The following is a 22015-nucleotide window of genomic DNA, read 5'->3' as shown; positions in this document are numbered from 1 at the left end:
GCAGGAAAGGAAAGGAAAGGAAAGGAAAAGCCACCTCACAGATGTGATCCAGGGCTGAATCATCACAGCTGACATTAGCACAACAGACCATTAGAAATGAGGCAGGCACGCACTCAAAATGACCACAGGAACCGGGCCTTTGAAGTGATGATCACCACAGGTGGACCAGGACTGTCGTACATGAAATAGCACAGCCTGGTGAGGAATTACAAAATAATTGCACAGCTACAAAAAGACTGACAGGGACTAAGTCTAAAAGTAACAACGGATCCAAACAGATACTGTAATAATCTAACCAGAACGTGATCTCACCCATTTGGAATCTGCATGTCTCATTATCTCCCTTTTTTTAACCAATAAGGCAGGGTAGAAGTACATATACAATTTAGTCCATTTACTGAAGTTCCCTAGAATCTACTGATGAAAATAAATTTTCTTCTGGATCTCAATATAAACTTATTAAATAAAGACAAATAAAAAATGGAACATCCAAAAGTAAGAGAATGTCAGAAAGGGATATTTAGGAAGAATAAATGCGCTTCCAACAACTTCCTTAGGGACAGAAGTCTGCTTGGTCCTGAGAGCAGAGCCTGAGCCAATGTGGCACAACATCAGCATTTTGTAACAGGGTCATGAGCAGATAGGGAGACCAGCAAAGAAATGACATGGGGGTAAACTGCAGAGGAATATTCCTTCCATCAGTAGCAGATTTCTGTCCTGAATAGTTACTTTTTTACTCATCTAGCAAATGCATGGATAGTATCATTACACATATTAATGTCTTTACCTAAACTTCCACTTATTTTTGAGACTAAAAAGGTTCTTTAAGACTATCTGACTAGTTCCTTGCCTTCACACAAGCCAAATAACCTGATCCAGCCAGCAGCCTTTGCAGCATGACCACAACAACTGCTTAGCAAGACAACTTGAACTCATCTCCTAGAGGTCTTTGCATGCCCCTCAAGACATGCTCTAGAATCATAGAGAAAGAAGATGAGCCAGTGGAAACAAGACAGTTAGTGTTTAAAAATGCCCTTTCAACAGTGTTATTACTTTTGCCTTTCTGCTTTATTGGATGTCCCTCTGCTTCTGTACTTAAGAAAGGGCAAGCAAGAGCGCCCAGTTCACCTTCTCTGTATCATTCATCATTCTGTACACTACTGTCACGTTCTCTTTTATTTGTCTCTTCTTTAAATTAAAACAATCCCTATCTCTCCCATCCCTCCTCAAACAGAAGACTCCCTGTGACTCAATTATTTTCCCTGTCTATCTCCAAATGCCCTTTACTTTGGCTGTATCTCTTCTTTAAGATACGAAGAAGAGCACTGACTAGACAGAATGCAATCACACTGTGCTTGGAGTGATGAATTAGCATAACCAGAAGCAAATATATTCCCCTTTTATTATCTTCTGTAATGCAGAGGAACTTTGCCTATATCTTGACCTTTATTTCTCCAATGTGAACCATTAAGATTTTGAGTTTTCTAACAAATGACAAGTCAAGGACGTATGGATAGTTCTTCTTATTAAAACTATGCCAGTTTGGAGAAAGGGACATGCTATACATGCAGAAATTTCCATTAGTACCACAAAAAACTTCCTATATTCATACTTGAATTCGTACACAGAACTGGAAATGCCATTTGTAAACCATATGAAAACTCTAGGTATTGCTTCCTGATATGCTTTGAACTCTCCATAACTTTTGCTGTAAAAGTCTCTCTTGATAAGTATCAGCAACAGAAGTTCCCTTATCACATGGACTAGAAGGAAAAACCCATCTCAGCCTCTCATGCTCTAATGGGATTGGCTAGAACAGGGTGTTCAGAGCCTGCTGGAGATTTGAGATTGAGCATATTTTGCTAGCAGGTTTCACGTGAACAGCAGCCACACTCTTTAAAACAGTGTGTATTTGGTGGTCTGCACTGTGCTTTCTGAGGCGGAGCCCTCAGGCTGTGACTGTCCTGTGCCAACGTGTGAACAGAACCTAGCACTGCACAGCTGGAGCTTTCCAGCACAGCCACTGGACAAAGTGACCTGAAGAAAAAGACAGGATTTTCTGTGCCAGCCCCTTGACTGCCAGAAAAGACAGTCAGAAACAACGCGGGATTGCTGACCAAGCTGGAGGAACTGCAGCACATTTCAGACAGGGAATCTACCTAAAGGCACCAGCAATCTTCAGCTGCTGATGCTGAATCTTCTTCACTCATAACTTCATTTCTCTCAGCTTCCAAGTCTTTTAATACCACTTACCTTCTGTGTACTCTAGACCTTCAGACGGTAGTGTCAGGGCAAAGGGCCCATCAATTTTCTGCTCATATTGCAGCTCCTACACAGGATGGATTCCTCTACATCGACACAACAATAACTACTGCTAATATTTCTGTATTGCCACAGCTACACTGATGAAAGAACATTGTGGACAGCAATCTGAGAGAGCTCAGATCCAAAGCAGAGGCCCACAGTATGACACAGAACAGCTTTAGGAATGCTGTTATTTGGCAACCACAGTGTTTTCTGAAGCTCTGCTTTCATGATCCTTCCTTCGCCCCATAACGAGCTCAAAGGCCCACGTGGGCCAGGGGGACTGTGTCAACAGATGCCTTGACCAGGGCAGAGCTTTTTGTGAGATCAAAGACACAGCAATGAAAATAACAATGCAGTGACAAACTGTGAACCTAAAATACAGAAAGTTTATCCAAGTTTATAATACACCCTAGGTGACAGTTTGTGCGTGGCGTGTAAAGGCCATGCAAGCTCTGAGTGATTTTTTTTCATATTTAACTGCTGTGATGCAGTAAAGTGTTATATCCAGTGTGCTGCACAAATCTTGTGGGGCAGCTGGAGGACAAGACATGGGACAGACGTGGCTGAGAGCAGCCATAATGAGAAGAACAGCCCCATTTATGTTCTCAAAGCAAAGCTCAAAAAATGCACCTCAAAAATACACGGCAAGTGGAACTGATACAAAAAAGTAACCATCACTAGAGCCTGAATTTGCAAAGAGCCCCAGAAAAATCACTATTGAGGAGAAAACTCACTCACTCACTCACTCACTCACTCATTCACATCAGCCATGCCAGTGACAATATTTTAAATGTCAACACTGTATTTTACTGTTCATCAAGGCATGTAGGGACAAGGAAGCAACAGCATATAATGGAACAGTGATTTCCAAAGAGGGGATGTGTGAGGCAATAGCTATATGAATAAAGATCATTTGGCTTTCAGTCAGCTCCTGAGGAAGGACTGCTGTTCATCTTGAAAGATTTTTACTTAAAAAATTTGGAAAACACTGTAATAAAGTATCAGTACAAAATGTGAAAGATTGAGGACAGACCAAGAACGCTGAAGAGATTAATAAAGAAACAGCAGAGACAAATGACAGAATTACAAGTAATATGCAGTCTAAACTCCTGACACAACATGACTATAAAATCAGATCCGCTACTCATCTGGGATGCCATATGTGATCAGCAATGTGGAAAACCACAGCAGAACCACCTTTTGCAATTAATATATGGGTTTCCTGCAGGCCCGTAGTTTTATAGTCAAGATTACCTTGAACAAAAATGAAGTTATTTAAATGCTCTTAAAGAAAAGACTGATTTAAAGCTGTGAACATTCATTTCACCAGCCTGTCATTAACTCACTGACGTGGTATAGTAGATTGGTTTGCCAAAATAGCAGTGTGTGAATACATGTGTGCATGTGGAAAAATTGCTTGGAAAAGAGAAAGTTTTTCTCCACTTTTCAATATTTCTGTAAAACACAGAGACACGCTGTATTTTAATAAGGATGTGTCAGTCCCTGGTTGTAACTTGTAAACTGCAGGGGCCTCTCACGTTCTCATCAAAGGCACGAGGCCTTATCCAGTACACAGCTGAGATGGTTGTCAAAATTCCTGCTGATTACACCAGGCTTTGCTGAAGCCCCAAAAGGACAAGAAATGCCAGAAAAAAGTATAAGAAATAGAAGCTATAGACATGAGGTTGGAGACCCCCAAATTCTGAGAGATTTATTTCACTCCCCAGCATTTTAAAACTGCCAAACATAGGGGTAAAGGTGATGTTCTATGACTAGAATGGTATAAAGGGATCTAAATGAGTGAGGTTTAGTGTCCTGTAGGCAATCAGGGTTTTCATGGAAGAGTCAGTTCACAGGCAAGGTGTCAAACATGTTAAACTGATTTCCTAGGAAATGTTGACGGAATAGTACAAAAAGCACTGGATAACTGGCTGAGAAGCAGAAAGAATGACACAAATAGCACAAACAGCTCCTATGCCTTGATACCATTTACAGTATTACTATTAGGAAGTATTACAAACATCTAAAAATGTAGAAACAAAATCCTTGAAAGAATTATTATCCTTGTTCCAATTCTCTCAGTTCTTCTCACAGCTGTAAGGCAGCAGTAAGGCTGGCATGTGATGGCACCTGGCACACAGGGCACTCCTGGCAGGGGAAGGGCACTGGTCGGGAGCGTGCTGGGGACTGAGGCTTGTTTTGGGGAGGGAACTGGGTGTGGACATGCCTGTAAGCTGTCACACTGCACAGAGACCCCTCTGCCCTTGCCTCACTCCCCCTCTGGGGTGCCAGCCAGCCCCCTCGAGCCTGTCAGGGCAGGGAGGCCACTCCACAGGCCTGGCAGTTAATGAACAACAGCCCTTGGGGAAAGCGAGGCAAGAGTGTTGGTACCTGATGCCCAAGGCATGACATCTGACAGATCTGCTGTAAATTATCTTCACCCCTACCCTGTCAGTAACCACACATCCTGCAGTGTGGGTTGCCAGCCCAAAGGCCAGTGGTCTTTCACCAGGGGAAACTGTGACAAAATGTAACTTGCAGCAACAGCAAAATAATGCTCAGATGAGCCTCACCTTGCTGTGCCAACAAGCTCGTGCAGCTGGGGCTCATTTACAGCCTTGATCTCTTCCTCTTTTGTCCTCTTTAGTCCCTTTGGCTCCCAGAGCCAGGCAGTGTGAGATCTAGCACCGCCAAACCCCCTCACCAGGGATAACCCAGTCATCTCACCAAACACTTCATTTTCATCTTAGAGAGCAAGAAAGGATAAAAAAGCTGCCCGGGGACTGACAAGAAAAGCCCCGAGAGAAAACAGCCAAGAGAAAGTCGAGGCAGTAGCAAACAGGATGGGTGACAGACAGAGGAACATAGGAGACAGAAAAGGAGCTCCTCTTCTTTGGCGTGCCAGGCCTTTACCACACGCCAGCTCCCTGCCCAGGGCAAATGAGAACATTCCAACTCCATCGGTAAACAAGGAGAGAAAAAAGCAGGGAAAAAGGAAATGTCATCTTAACCATAACTGAGCAGAAATTTTTATTCCAAGTAGCTGCACTAAAAGCAATAACAACTTCTCAGCTCCCCATGTTCCAATCAAAACTGAATGGTGCTTTCTGCAATACACAGGGCAACTTCCGTTCCAGAAGTCATTACAGTTTTATAGAGCGGCACCTTTGCACTCTGCCACAAAGCAATCTGTTAACAAACATTAGGAACAGCAGGGATGGAGCAATGGGAGACTCTCACATCAAGTATTCATTGATTTCATTAGACAATTATACCGTACAGAGCAACCAAAAGGGTTCAGACTTAATCTTTCCCTGATGGCTTGTGGTACATGAGCAGGTCCCTGGGTGGTCCAGACGCTTTGGATTCTGTTGCTGGGTCTTCCATGGCCTCGTGTAACCTCTGAGGCACCAACTCTCCTCCCCAGCCTCCACATGGGGCACACTACAAATTGCAGCTAATAGTGATCTACCTCACAGGGGAGAAATAAAACACCTCAATATTATCACATAAAAGAAACCACCACAGCTAAGTGAACTCTGTCACTATTATGTTTGCAGCCCCCCATAGTAATTTCATTGCTATTTTTGTTGTGGTTTTGCTGTTCTTTTTTACCCTGATGAAAACCAGCAGAAGACAAAATGACTTGTTAATATTTCAACGAACTTTACTTCCACGTGCCTCCTTTCTAATTTCTTTTGCAGGCAAAGCTGAATTCCAAAAAAAAATGAAGTGTACACGTGTGTGGGGAAATTCAGGTCAGACAAAATGCGTTGCAACCAAACAAAATTAATTTGAGGTGGGTGGATGTGAAACATCTCCACAGGCTATGTGTAAACTGTCATGGGCAGCTGTGCCTGCCTGAGTCAAACCAGCCCAATGCATACAGGGGCACACTCGGATTTTGGTGTACACTGGCCATACTGGACATAGGATGTGGACAGTAGCATGCAATCCAGAATTCCAACAGGATGGCACAACTGCGCTCAGAGACTGCCTCCTGTGATTACTGTATGCAAAATTTTGCAAAGTACAGGATGGAAGGAAATCAGATGATGGAAGTGTCAGACATGATTATAGGGAGGTAACGAGAAAGTTCAATGGAAAAGAAAGAAAAGGAGAGCAGAGTTTCTACAAATAGTCTTCTTCAGAGCATAACAAGGAAGAAGATCTCAGCCACATGCTACTTCCATAAAAGGCAGACAAAAACACTGGCACCAGTGTTGTATAGACACAGTCTGGGAAAGGCCCAAACCAGCAGATATATAGATCCCAAATCCACACAGCAAGAGAACCGTTCACCTCTAAAAGCCACCAACACTTTAAATGCATCCAAAATGCATAAAAACACCTGAGATAAGAGAACTTTTCAGGAACTCTTCAAATTCTTTTGCTCCCAAGCCCTTCACTTTCTATATTTCTCTTCCCTGCAGAATGTGACTCTCAGCCAGCTATCTTCTTCTGTCTACTATGTGGCTTCTCTAGAAAAGGCAGGCTAGCACAAACAAAAGAAGGAACTGCTGCTGCTGACTCTTACTTTGGGGGCAATGTGGTGAGGGGAACCACAGTTTCAAGTTTTTAAGTATGGACACACTTCCTTCTGTGAGCTATAAGACCAGGAGACGTTGACTGGCATTCAACATCCCTTCCTCTGGCACCATGAGCAGAAAGCTCCTCATGGGTTGATCCTTCCAGAATGGACTCATCCTCTTCTTCAGGATCTACCCAAACTCGTCTTGTCTCTCCTATTTGCAGGATAGTGCCACGGTTTCTTTGGCACACTGTGACCCCTTCAGCTGAATGCAGTTCACCAACCCAACCTGACATCATCACCAGCTGTGCCACAGGCAGGTGTGGCTTGGAAGACAGCCACAGCACACTGCCCTTGCAAAGGCTGGGATAAGCCATCTCCCTGTCTTCAATGAGGCACATTAAAGAGGCTTAAGTCCTCAGCTGCAGCCTGGAATCATGGCTGAGACTCTGTGATTCAAGTTACATCGATGTCAAATTAAAAAGCCTGTTCGTAGCCAGTCCTGTTCACATCCCACCTTCTCAACACGTTGTTCCACAACACACAAAAAAGCATAACTTGCTCATTCAGAGTCAAAAACATATGAGACTGAAGCAGCAAGCAAACAGCAGAAGCTGCAATCTGTTGAATTCACAGCAGACATGGATTTCCTACTATCTGCCAGGGCCTGATGTATGTACATTGTACAGTAGAAAACAGGGCAGTGTACCAGTGTGGAGATGGACAGGAACCGAGAGATGACTCTCCTCAAACATTTACAATGGTGAGATTTTCCAACATTTTGCACCATGCTATTGAATCTCTGCCTCCCTTTCCAATCAGCAGAGCAAAACATCCCTAAAAATAAATAAAATTAGGAGCATAGGACCAGAGAGAAGAGAATGTAAAATGATGAGTTGTTCTTTCCAACTCTGTATTATGGCTATTGTCCTCAGGAAAGCACTTTCACCTGGCACCTATGAAATAACAGCTCCTGGTGGGAGTAAAAATTTCATCTCTTTCCTTACCAAACATTCACAAATAATGCTGCTTTACCCAACCAACTAGCAGCTAAGTGGTGTTCTGCACACTCAAAGACAGAAAAAGCTGGAAAGATTTTCCAAACGAAGTTCATTTAAGGCTACCACAGATCATCATTTGTAAAACAAACTCTGAAAATCCTTGCCCATAGAAAAAGGGAGAGAAAAGGCTTCTTTAACCCCAGGTTGATTAGATGCTTATCTGTGTGCAGGTCTGAAGGTGATCATAAGTACCTGATCACCTCACTTTCGGTGTAGAAAAGCATAATCAACCGTTAAAACTAAATTTCACAGCTGGACACTTTTATTCAGTGTCTCATAAAGCTGCCTCAGAGAAAGTGCAAGGTGAACCTCATTTTCACTTTTCTGCACTGTGTTAAATGAATGAAATACAGAGGATGGCAACTGAGCTCTGCCTATTTGTAGATTACAAATTCAGATCTTGTCTGGAAAACTCTATGGTGACTGAGATACCTAATTAAATTGTGACATCAGAGGAGATGAGAGTTAAAATGGAGCAACTGTGAGGAACAGACATATTTTGACATTCTGTTTAATGCTCTTTATTTTTGTTAACCTGTAATTACTTCAATGACTACTGAACATAAAAAACTATGTCTTTGTTAGAGAAGATGCCCCCCCTAATTTTAATTAAGGTGTAGGATTTCACAAGGCAGATATCTGAAGCCTATTAGAACTGCTCTGATACTATTAAGTGAGACCAGATTTCACTTCCATGGTATTTCCAACCCTCACTCCCCCTCAAACCAAACCCCAGCTCAGGGTAAAATGTTTTAGTTGGGGTATACTTATAAGAAAAAGGTGCACCTTGGTTCATTTGAAGGTTACCTCTAATGGAAAAGTTCCAGCTCTGTCTCCAGAGCAAGAACTCAACACTTTGTGTAATTCAACTTCATTAATGAGGGGAGTTTGCAGCAATTTGAACAAAATAGCTACATTACATACATTTCTGAGCCAGTGAAATGTGCACACAGCACTCAGGGGTGGCTGGCTGAACACGCAGTCTGCTTTGAAGGGTGGCTATGGAAATACGGCACTGTGTGGTCCCACATTTATTGCCTCTCAACAGCTTCTGGATCGAGTTTACTCAGTTTCCAAGGAAAATTACGCTTAATTCTACATAACGTTTCTCCAAGTAATTTCAATCTAAAAGTTTAAAGTCAAGCCATCCTCCCTGTGACCCACATATCATCACTCTAAATGCATGCCAAAAGCAAGCAGGCAGCTCCAGGGTAAGAGCATGGTTCGAGGGCAACAGGCAAGTTCTCTAGTAGTAAAAATCTGTATAAATCCATATAAATCAGTATAAATCAGTACTGCTTGCCTACTCTGAGTGGAGGCATTCCCACGCTGACCAGCTGTGGACACAGCTAAATGAAGACCCATTCTTCATGTGGGAAGTGAAGTAACTGCCCCACGGGTGACGGAGAACCAAAGGAGGACTGAAGTCCCTCTGTCCACCCCATGCTGCTTCAGACAGCAATAAAAAGGTAGTGTGGTTATTGCTAGGACAGGGCTGCAAACAGAGCCTGAGAGCAGAGAATGTCTTGAACAGTATTTCATTGTCCCACAGCCAATTTTCAGAGTAAAACCACAGACTAATGTGAAGATTTCACAATGCAGACATTTGACAAAGAAAGGATATTTCTTCTGGTGTAACGTTTGGGCCCCGACACCAATTCAGCATATTTCCAAATGACAAAAAATCTTGTAAACCACAAAACACAAGGATTACAGAAGTTAAAGATAGAAGAAGAAACCCACAAAGCAGAAATATTGAGGCCACCTGTGCACTAGTGAAATGCACGGTTGCCACAGTCAAACAGGATATATCCCTCGTTAACATTACATATAATAAATCACACACATATGTAGAATAGACACTTCATCTTGTTCTAGAGAAGTAGAACCAGAAAAATTAAAATAAGCTAAAACTTTTGTGGCCAACCTATGGTAAAAAGCTCTAGCTTGAATCCTAGCAGCTCTTAGCAGCCTAAGTCAACACAACACCAGATGGAAAACAGAGGTTCCCATGTAGATCCCTATCAAAGCCAGAACAGGATTCTGAGATGAATGATTCCAAGGAGAAGGGGAGAAAAAGAAAACATCAAAGGACAAGTTGCCAAGGTTATAACCTGAGACCTAACATCAGGCACAGAGGTTTATTTAAGCTTTCAGGTGCTCATTAGTGTCAAGCCCTCATGGCAGCCTCCATACTGTCTCTCTATACTGCAGCTGGCTGAACGTGGAGTTATATCCCATCCTAATGAGCCACAAGGAGGGTGATGTGCGTCACTGGCTTCTGTTTCAATCTTGGAAATCTCAGTGTAAAAGCCTTGCAACAGCTTCTGATTCTCCTGACATTTAATTAGCCGTTGTCATTTTGATGCCATAGCCTGTCTCATCAGGATGATAACTACAAAACAACATGTGGAGCATAAAAGTTCCATGAAAGCTTCAGGTCTGGCAGCCAAGCTTACAAGTCCCCTGACAGTCACGGTTCCTGGGACTGGCTCCCATCAGCCCTTTGTTTTGGCACTGCTATCAGCAAGAGCTTCTCTGTTAAGGACAAAGAAACAAAAAAACACCAAAAAACTGCGAAGTTCAGCATAGCCTTGCAAAAAATGACATCCTTTAGCTTGAAAAATTTTACCTGTCCTGCAGAAAGAGAGCATACTTATTGCACAAACTCACAGCTATCCATCCTGAAGGGCACGTTTATCCTACAGGATAGAGTCCATCATCCTCTGGCCTCAAAAGGTAGTCCTATTTATTTGTGTACAAAGTTCTTCTCTTTTTGTCATCTGGTACTTGGGAGGACAACCTCCAACAATACCTGCCAACTGCTTCCTGTCCACATCAGCTGCACAATTTGACAATGGTCATTGCTAAACAAAATGTGAGCCAACTACATTTTCACTCAGTGTAACCAGTGGTCTTTTTTCCAAAATCCTAGTCTCAAACACTAAAACACTTTTTGTTTCTTCAGAGAGTACCAGTCAGAGATGTGTAAAAACTCAAATGAACCAAGACATTTCATTCACAAAACAGAATCAACTGAAAATCTTTGTCATCAGAACCTAGGCACAACCTAATGTTTTGTAAAGACAGACATGCAACACCTGAGGCAGAGGGTGAGCAGAAAGAACTCAGCAAGCTTCAAAAGATCACTGAACCAGTGTGGTCCCCAGACATCAGCTCTTCTGGAGGATCCTTGCCTGAGCTCAAAGCTGCTTCCCAATTGGATGAGCCTATCTTTTAGAGCAAATTGCTCTGGGAACTCCCAGTTCCCACAGGGACAGGGAGATTTCTTTTAGGCAAATGCTATGGGCCAGTAATGGCAACACCACTATCAAGGATAAAGCAGTTCTTGCAAGACTTTTCCACTTGTCTTCTGTTCATCTTATTTCCATGGTATAACCATGATATTAAAGTTTCAGCCAGATCATGCCCACTGCAGACTTCTGGGCTGTAACTGGTCCCACCAGTTCCCTATCCTAAACAGCCTTTGAGGTGCTTCTTTGCTGTGTCTTAGAGAAGGCACTTGTCAATGCACATTATTGAGTAAATAATTTCTGCCTTCTTCACCAACATTTCTTTTTAAAAAGTCAAATTTCACCCTGAATTTACACCTGACCACAATCACACTTCATGCAGAACAGTGTTTAGTGAGCCAGGCACAACCCACTCAGTTCAGAAAGCTTTGGAGAAGTCACGTGCAGTGATCCTATTCCACATTTGGAGGCCTGCATTTACAGTGTTACTTGTTTCCTCACACATTAAACCACGGAAGATCTGCACCCATCATTTTAAGCAAGGTCTTGCCATGGAATCCCTTGACCTGGCTTGAATTATATTCAGGTCAAGACAAATGGATGAGTACAAGAATCCACATTTGGCTTATAGTATATGTTTTAATAATTGTCTTTTATTTTATACACACACACACAAACTCAAGGGAAAAGAAGGACGAAGGTCTAAGTGAATCTGTCTAAAAGTTAAAATACAGCAAAGTGAAGGAAATCCAGGAACTGCTCCAAACTACAACACCAAAAATAACCACCCACAAAAAACCCCTTAAGCCTTACAATACCTCCCTCACACACATGCACACATTTGCATCTGTTACCTTATGAAAACTTTTCTTGCCTCAGCAACCCATAATATTAGCAGCACAGGAAAGCTTATTTGAAAAACACATGTTAGCATGTCTCTGGGAAGACTTTTGGGGTACTAATGTGCACAGTGATTATGCACTACCCAAAAAAAAAAGCTAATTTTCCACACTAGCAAAGTAGCTGGGATGGAGTGAGCATAGGAGGGAAGCCAATGTGGCAGTCAAAGCAAAGCACTGGGGATCAAACAAGCCAGACTGCTTCCCATGACAGCTCATGACTTCCTGTCTGTGCCTGCTTCTGCCTTGGTGCCTTTACCTGTAACACCAGATAATACCACCTACTTAAAAAGGGGCACATAAAATTAATGAGAGCTTTTAACTGCTCCAAAACCCTCTAAAAAGTAAGATTAAGTCTTAAAAAAATTCTGAAACTATTATTATTATTATTATTATTACTATTATTATTGCCATTTCTTTGTTCTGCTAGAGCAGGTAAGAGTCCCAGAACCATGCAGCTGTAGGCACAGAACTGATGTGGAAAGTAAAGGTGGTCCCAGCCCTGGGTGTACTCAAATCTGAGGAAAGTTACAGAAAGACAGACTAAAGAGAAACCCACAGAAATAAAAGGCTTTGTGCTTCTCAGAATTTTTCCTATGTGGATAGCTAAATTTTTTAAAACTGACTTTATCCTTAACGAATGTATCATATCCAAGTCTCATTATCAAACCTCTCCTATTTCAAACGTCAAAAATAGTAACTTTTAAAAAAGGTTGTGTATCCCTACTCCCAAACTATAAATCCATGCCATCAATTATTGCCATTTTAATTGCCTAGTTAGCAAATACCCTTCATCTGTCTACACTACTAAGCAATGAAGTAAACACGGCAGTAAGACATTAGTTTGATAACGCCTGCCAAGTTTGATAAAAAAAAATCTTGATTCTTTTATTAATACACTAACAAATATATAAGGCTGAATGACTTATTTTGCTCAGTCCATTTAAAATTAGCACCAGAGTGGAAGATGTGTGTCCTTAGCAGTACCTGCAGTGAGAACTTTACAGTTCACAGCAGATCCACCTCTTTTTCCTTGGTTTATTTTAAGAACTTATAAATGGAAGGGCACTTCCAACTGTGTTAGTCTATCAGAAGATAGCCTGGTTCAAACTTGTCTTCACTGCACTGATATCAGACAGTGATAATTCTTCTAACCTTACGGGGTGAGGAAAAATTTTTCATTAAGTCTTGGTGGCACCAGACAATTGAATAAATATAAGTAGTTTACTTAGTTGGGATTTAAATAATATTTTAGCTTAATCTCACTATAAACAAACAAACTTCTATTTACCTGAAAGTGACAAAGGTATTGTGGAATTCCAAGACCTGTGCTCCCTTTCCAACAGGGCATTTAAGCACAAACTTAAAATTGAGGAAACATTTTGCTAGCCTGAGACCACGGAACGTGCATCACGAAAGGGGTGGCACACTGGGTCAGCACCCCTGCCACAGCCTTGGGAACCAGGCAGAGGAGTTCATAAGGCATTGGAAACCTAAAAGTTTTGTTAGTTTGCTTCCTTACTCCCTCCCCACTCACATCCTTCCAGATCAAGGATATGTCTCCACAGCTCTACAGGCAGATGAAAGTGCACTCTTGCCATGCTGCAAGCTGACAAAAAGCTATGTAAAGTTATTTCACGTTCTTGTGACCCTCATGAATAAAGCCCCTGCTGAAAGGTACAGTGGATTAGCTTGGGCTCCATGCCTGATTTAGACAGTTTGCATGAGCTGAGAAACACAAACACTCCAAAGTATTTTTCACTAACAGAAGCACAGATATATATAGATATATAGATATATAGATATATAGATATATATATAACATATATATATATGTATATCTATGTATGCAGAGTACGGGAGCCTCTGGTTATAATCAGTGCCTTATCTTGCTTCATAGTAAATCAAATGGATCATGAACCTCATGGAAATACTGCCAATGAAGGGTTGTGTTTTAGTTTACAAACTTCTGAAATACTTTGTTATGACTAACAGGCAGCCAGCTCAAGCAGTCATCTGAAAAGCCAGAGGATTTCTTTAGCCTTTTATAATTTCTTTCATTGTGTAACTATTTAAAAATTTGATTCTCCTACACTAATGCTTCTGCAGATAAGGAGCAAGAATGAAACTTTTTTTGGTGCTACTGTGTCAAAAGCTTTTGGAATTTCCTACAGGGACATCACATCAAGATGAAGTCTCTTCGTGGACAGCCTTACTAACTCTGCAAAACAAAGTGTGCCCTGCTTTAACACAATCTCTTAAGAGGACAGCAATAAAAACACCATACCTATTGACTGAGGCTGGAAGAGAAGTGGTGACAGAGGTGATGGAACTGTCCATAACACACCTCTGGCACTCAGCCGAGACTACTGCAAGGAATTAGCAAGGTCAAGGCTCAGCTCTGAGCAAGACATTTGAACTAGAGAAAGAAAACAGAATCTCCTCTGTTGATTTTCAAGAGAATTGCGAACCCTTTCTACCCACCAATAACAGGCTTATTTTTCCAGGATGTGAGGTCAAGCACCAGCTCATGTCACTGCTCCACAAGCAGCTGTAGAAGAGCTACATCTGGAAGGAGCCCCAAAGCCAGGCTGCAGAGTAGGGCTGCAGCTCAGGGCTGCTCCTCGTGGACAGCTCAGTTCTGCTTCCTCCCAGTGGCACTCCCTTCTCCCCTCTGCTCATTGAAGAGCAGGAAAAGTGAGGAGCAGCAGTGTCCAGACAGCTCCGGGGTCAGTGCAGGGGAAGCAGCACAGCCATGGCACGTGGCAGGCTGGAGGAAGATGAAGAAATAAAGGAAAGAGAGGACAGTGAAACATGTGAAAGACATGTGATCACTGGCATGACACGGCTGCTGTGCCCACACCCTTCTGTGTGTGCACGATGTACAAGTGCACATTTAGGGCAGGGGCTGGGAGGCTGTAAGGACAATTTACTAACAGAAATCTCAGCCTTGCTTGTGATACAGGTACAACTTTCTATGCACTGTGGGTCAAACATTTACAAGAATGCCTCTTGCTTCTGGTAAAATCAACCACAGGAAGGGCAAGGAAGGATGTAGTGGTGGCAAAATGCAGAACCCAGCATTGCCCTGAAGAGTGCAACGACAAAAACTGAAAGTCGGAGCTCCCCAAAATAAACTGTCTGTGTTTGAGGGCTGGAACAGCAAAAAGGGGAACTCTCAGTCTTGATTCTGCTATTACAGAGGGACCAAAAAGCTGTAGCTAGAGCAAGTGGGCACCAGGAAGCGTAAGGAAAGTGACTGAAGAGCCACACTGGTTGTAGAAAAAAAGTAAGTCAGGTGAATGGCCACAGCAAAGAAATACTACATAAATCAGGTCAGCTAAGCCCAGCAGAAGGCCCAGACACCAAAAAGCCACTCTGACAGCAAAGCAGAGGGTGTTTGGAGACTGAAGCCAGCAAAGGAACCCAGCAACAATGGCCTTACTGAGGAGGGTCCATGCTCGTATCCTGCCCATCCCAGGGCGAGCAAAAGGGCACACATGGAAACAGTTTGGGGTCAAAGATCAGCAGGCCTGTGCCAAGAATTGTAGCTTTTCATTAGCAGAGGACACAGAAAGGCCCCAAATTGCCTGCCCTTGCATTGCTTTGTTTTGATATGGGGCCTGACATGGGTGCAAAGCTATTGTAAACACAAGTACTATGTTACAGAAATGCAAGAAAAAGAAAACAGTCTTTTTTTCTTTTTTCCTTTTTCTTTTTTTTTTTTTTTGTAAAAAGATGGATATTTTTACAGCATACAGAGCCAATCGTGACATTTAATTTTACAGAACAGGAAGGAGCTCAGTAAATTGCTGTAAAAATATCCACCCTTATGCAACCAAAACGCCAGCTATGATCAGGAATAGCTGTGGAGTGGCATCATGGACCTCCCCAGCACCATGGATATGAACCTAGGGACAGACCTTAACCTACACCTCAGCCAGCTAGTGTACCCCTGGCAGTGACCTCTTGTTTAAAATGACCCCAGCAGTCACTTCATGTACAGCTTTAGGCCTATATTCCACTCCCCCAAATCGTATTTTCCATGTCACAGACCCTGTTAAGTGATTTAACACGAACTGTAGGCAGAAGACAGAAAATACTGACATTTTGATTGGGCAGGCATTTAAATTTTCATTATAAGCATTCAGACAAGGAGTAAATAGTCCTACAAGGTAAGGAGCTGCAGATGCTTTCTGAAAATACTGTCATCTCTGATGGGCATCTTATGTACAGCCCCACACACAGCATGAGAGCACAACATGGTCAACCACACCACCACCAACATAATAACAATACTCACTTATTTAAATGTGCTGCAAGCACACCAGCATTACTCAGTAACTGGTTTTTTGCATCCCTTGCTTGAAAGAAACATTGCATAACACTACTGTAACTATAGATTGCTTTCTTCTCTTATTTTTTCCACCGAGTATTCAATTCCTAACAACACTTAATAAACATAATGAATGAGCAACACTCCCTCTCCCCCTCTGTTTATTTCTTCTTACTCAGGGAAAACCTATTTTTTTTTTAAATTTGGCCCTTATAAGAAATACCAAATACAGTAATTTATGATATAACCAAGAAGTTCTTGGTCCTTACTTTTTCAACTACAAAAAACTTTACAATACTCTGAACATAATTGAAAGATAAACTATTTTTGACACCAGCTACTCTGAAGAATAAATAGGCCATTAAATAACAACCTTCAGTGTACATTCTACCTTTACCAGTAGAGAAGTAAAAGTGATCAGAAAAAGCTTGAGGGCACTACAGCATAATTCAAAAGGAGAAAGCAGTGAAAAGGCCCAATTATTCTTATTGGCAAAGTAATATCTAAAATAATAGGAATCTTCTGAAATCAAGTTCGCTTGGTATCACAACTGAAGGCACTATTTAAAATACACCAATAATGGTAACACAATTTATGATTTGATTGATAAGTGATCTGTTAATGTCAAAAGAAGACAAAGCTAAGCGGACAGTCACTGTTTTGCTCTACATTGTTATCTCACACAAATAACAACTTGTGTGAAATTTCTCCTCAATGGGAGGACCAACATATTCAGGATGTCCCCTTGAGCAGGGGATGCCTCTCAAGGTTGCTTCTCAAGACCGAGAGATTCTTTACCACAAGAGACTCTTGGTAAGTGGCTAATAGCGTGCTAAACTCCGAAATCTTGATGGCTAAACAATAGAAAGGATTGATTGTGTGCAGATAATCCTTTAGACATAAACTGTTGGGCAAGGCTGGGACTAAGTCTGGATCCAGCTGCACCTAAACTCCCCTCTCAGAAGGAGTTTAGAATGCGAGGGGATCGTTCCTTAACATCATAATTCAACAGGAGGGTCTCCCTGACAGTGCTGGCTGAGCCTGTCCTGCATGCAGTAAACAATCGAGTGTGCCTTGCCATTGAATCTCATTAACCCACTGTCACATTGGCTATCAAGCTTTGCTTTTTATCAGTAAACACACTGTTACTTCTCTCTTACCACTGAAGTGCATCACCCCACCTGTGACAATGTGGAGTTTAACCACATAACACTTTTCTGGAAGTCATCACAAAACAAATAAGATGTACCTGATGTGCCAAAATATAGATATTATGGCCAACATCTTTTGGGGAGATGCCATCATCTCCGTTCTCCTCCTCGTGGTCACATTCCAGACCTTGGTTGTAGGCATTCTTCATCACATCTACCTGCAACACAAACCCAGCCAGGAAGAGATGAAATAAATGTGATTCTTGGGGGAAAAACACATGATGTTTGAACACAGCCACTTTGTTCAGCTCCAGCCTGGATGGGTGCCCTGCAGTTCTGCAAGAAGAGTGAGCAGCCTGAGAAACACTTTCTGAACAAAGACAAGCTTCAAGGATTTATGAAGCTCCAAACCGCCACATTTTTCATCAGCAACCATGAGAAAGGAACAGGAATGCTGAGCCTTTGTGAGCAGGTATTTTCACAAAAGCTTCAAAAGGCTGGTCTAGATATGGCAGGGAGTGTTGTGCAGCACTTACAGTGCAGCCATGGTCCTCCTCTGGCCAGAACAGGCAGCAACACAATTTCACAGGAAAAAAACACACCTAAACCAAAAAGGAAAGGAAGATCTGGGCAGGGTGCTGGGGAAATTCCAAATATTCAAAAGCCTCTTGCAGGACCAGCATAGGGTTCCCCACACAAAGGAAACCTGCAGTTGTACCCTAGGGAGGGCCTCATCCTGCTGAGATGTCACCTAAGTGATGAGGCCCTGAAACCAGCAGGCACTGGGCTCTGCCTAAGGGCAGGGATGATGCCTCCAGATACTTCCCCAGAATCCCTCAAGAATTCCCAGATCTCTCAGTCTCTGTTGTTACATGGTCAAGTCGTATTGGAAACAATTTCTCCAGATTTCCAACCCATTTAAAGTTCCTGGAGACCTCCACAAACATCAGGGTTGTTCCAAAACACAGCAACAACTGTTTGGAACTCTCTTTGTTCATGAAACATAAATATATAACATACATGTATATTAAATATATTCTATGTCTACACACACATTTCTGTTAGCACTGCTTCATAAACTGTACAGGCTTAATTTGCCAGCCCCTGAAAAACTGCACTTGAAGACAGTCTACCAGAATATGATAATTTAGTTAGGAAACAATTACAGAAAAGTGCTTGGAATGGATAAAAATAATGAAGTCGTAAAGACTGAAATCATGCATGCTTGATCCTTTTAAAGTACTTTTTGTGAATTAGTACTATCCTGATACATTGTGCCACCATACGCTGCCAACACTTCTCAGCTTAGATACAGATCATTTTAAAAATGTTTTAATGACAGATTTTTTTTCAGCCAAAAGATTTATGAATATTCACAAGTTTTCTCACCAGTTCTCTTGGTCTCATGTTGAAAAGGATTCTTTCCGCATTCTCACTGTCTTGCCTGCTTTCCATAATAGCCAGCAGAAGCTTGGAGGCATTGTTCTAGAGATACAAAACCAAATTAATGCAAATTTTAAATCTCTTTCATGGATTAATGACCCTTGCATTTGTTTTAATTGAGATTATGAGGACCACTTTTTAGTGGATAAGATTTTCAACCACTTGCATCTTTTATTTTACTGACATATTTAATAGGGGTTTTTTTAGTGTCAGCATACTGTAGCACTAACTCTGCACGCAATATTGGAAGGAAAATTTTAAACACTGAAAAATATTTGACTTAAATACAGAGTGTTGCTGCAGACTGTGCACAAGAAATTAAATTCCATTTCCTTTCCTTATTGCCTACCTAGCAATTTTTGCCTTGGCTTTCTGTTAAAACGAGACTCAACAGAGGCAATTACAAAACATATTACACAAAAGGTTTTATCATTCAGGCAGGTTTCCTTCCCCTTTGGTTTTTATGAAGTCCAGCTGGTTATTATTTGAAAGGCTGTAAAATAAACTGTTTTCATACGCTTCTGAGATTTTGTTTCACTACTAAATATTCCTGAGGGAATATATAAAGACAACCTTTGCTTTGTCAACTGGCTGCTTTTCACCAAATCTCTCCTGAGGATTACACAGCATGAGCTTTAGCAGCAGTAGCCCAGTGGTGCCTCAGACTTCAGAGACCCGTCTGTCTTCCAATTAAATCAGCTGTGGTGAAGTGGAGAGGAAGAATGGTTCTGGAGGTCTGGCTGCTTTCTGGCAGAGCAGGGTTGCCTTGGCTGACCTGTCACAGCATCCCCTCATCATCCCCTGTTACAGACCGAGCTGTTGGAACACCTGGAAGCAGGAGGCAGCCCCAAGGGAAGAGGTAGGGACCAGGAAAACTCCCAACCCACCCTACAACCTCATTCTCAGCTGCTTATTGCCATTATCAACAATTGCAGCTGAAATTTCTCCAGTGAGGGTGTGCCTCAGACAATTGGCATGGGCAGTTTCAGAGGAAAAGGGTTCAGCTCCTTTTGGGACCATGGCAAAAAGAAAGACGTTATTCCCTACATGTTTAAGCAACTTGTGTTTTAAGCAGACTTTGCATCCCCAAGTTTTGATGATAGAGCTGAAAATATGGAGCACTAGAGGCCAACAGAACAATCACACGAGTCGAAGTCTCCCAGCCAAACTCGTCCAACTCGGAAGCATTTTGTAAATTACAGTTTGAGTACCACAGAGCAGAAACCCACTAATTCCACAGCTAAAAGCCCACAGGGGTTATTCTTGGTGAGCACAGAATCACAAAGCCATGCAGGTTGGATCATAAAACCATACACTAAAGGCTGCCCTCTGGACTAAGGTTCCAGCAGTCCAGCCCCTGCTCAAAGCAGCTTGTTCAGGGCTGTGTTAAGCTGAGGATTAAACACCTCTGACTGGAGGACTGAAGGATGAGACTGAAGGTAAATGGAAGGAGAGTAGATTAGAATGAAGACTTGTACATAACTGGGGAATTAGAAACTTCTGGGAGAAGAGGCTGGGAGCTGAGAGAGAAGCCAGGACAGAGGAGCCTGGGCTTGCCGACACAGGAATGAGGTAAGGACAAAGAACAACAGATGAGAAGACCTAACTGGGACTGACTCAAGGAGAACAGCACTCCATATGAGTTTTGCCATGTCCCTTTCCTTTTGCTTCCAAATCAAATCAGGACCATCCATGGGAAAGGTCAAGTCAGACTCTTTACCTTGCAACCAACACTGAAGTTTAACGTGCACAGTGAACGAGAACACGTGGAGGGAGAGGACAGCATTTTGATGAGGATTCCTAACAGGATGCTGTTCTAAAAAGCAGGATGCTTCCTCTTCTGCAGTTTTCCCTTACAGTAGTGATCAAGTCAGTTGTGGTAGCACTGGTAGGATCTCAAACTGAGGAGGAGGGAAGGGGCCATGACAGGCTCCCAGGTAGCTTGGTAAGGAAAAGGAGGAAACAGGAGGAAGGCATCAGTCCACTCACTCAGGGGTGAGGAGGACTTTGAATCTATTTCCCAGTACAGACAACCCTGGGGATGGACAGAAATCTGCTGCAGCTCCCAGGAAGCTGGGAAAGGTAGAGGGTAGGTAGAACTTTGTGTCATCAACAGCCAGCTTCTTGCTCCTGACTCAGCAGAAGTGCCATGCCATGGACTAGAATTACAACAGGCATTTGAGATGGTTATTTGACTACTTATTCCTCACTTTCTGAACATTTGGATCTGATTTCTAATCCCAGACATCAGTGAGGAAAAGAAGTCCATCACTTGGAAAATACAGCACAAAGTTCGTAACACATTAGTACTGAGAAAAATCAGTTTCCAGGTGCTAAAAAACAGGACAGCCCAAAGCACTTCTACTCTTCACCTTTACCTGGTCTCCCATCTCATCTCCTGAGAAAAATTTTGGACAAATAAATTAATGAGTGAAGCAACTAGGTACAGCTATGAGGAAAAAAAAGAAGACACCTGTATTAGACTCTCTGTACCCTTAGACTGACAATGTCTCTTCATCCTGTCACAGATGTGGCAGATATCGAGGTCTTACTGTGTGCCAGGGCTTACACACCAGTCAGTAAGGAAGGCCAGGGGGTCACACTCAAAATTAAAAAGAGGCAGAATAGAGCATTGGCCATCTGTGCACTCAGTGAGCACTGTCTGCTCTGCTCACTACATGATTCGGGAGTCCACTGGAAAATATAATCCATGAAGATGTAATTAAATACCACATCAAAAACTATGTGCAAAACAAGCTAAACTAAGATGGCATGGGAAAATATAACTCTGCATTGCCTTTCCTCTGGTTGGGAGGTGTAAGTTCAACATACAATGTCCCCTGAAAACAGTGTCTGAGCTTGTTTGTAAGTGTAAATGTATGGGCCTATATACTTTGAATTCTGTATTTTCAACACAAAATTTATGTATTTGCGACTTCAAAGTTGCCTATGAACACTGACAATGTGTGTGTCAATGTTAAACATTACTTGGTAAACTCATTGCTTTAATATTTCAATGTGCTGCCACTCAAA

At 42.2% G+C, this 22015-nt stretch overlaps 1 protein-coding gene across 2 annotated transcripts in view; it reads right to left on the bottom strand.

Annotated features, from left to right (window-relative positions):
• The window catches only part of ITPR2 (inositol 1,4,5-trisphosphate receptor type 2), a gene marked incomplete at its 3' end in the record, with an annotated part of 242672 nt that overhangs the window by 44924 nt on the left and 175733 nt on the right, over nucleotides 1-22015 (bottom strand). For both annotated transcript variants that reach the window (XM_082280065.1, XM_082280066.1), the window contains 2 exons: nucleotides 18929-19024; nucleotides 17638-17757 (listed from right to left, as the gene is read on the bottom strand). In XM_082280065.1, coding sequence (XP_082136191.1) covers nucleotides 17638-17757; nucleotides 18929-19024 — 216 coding nt within the window. The remainder of the gene's footprint in view (nucleotides 1-17637; nucleotides 17758-18928; nucleotides 19025-22015) is intronic.

This window comes from Coloeus monedula (assembly GCF_965178545.1).
Source record: "Coloeus monedula genome assembly, chromosome: 4".
Taxonomy (NCBI): domain Eukaryota; kingdom Metazoa; phylum Chordata; class Aves; order Passeriformes; family Corvidae; genus Coloeus; species Coloeus monedula.
This window is presented reverse-complemented; position numbering and strand designations above follow the sequence as displayed.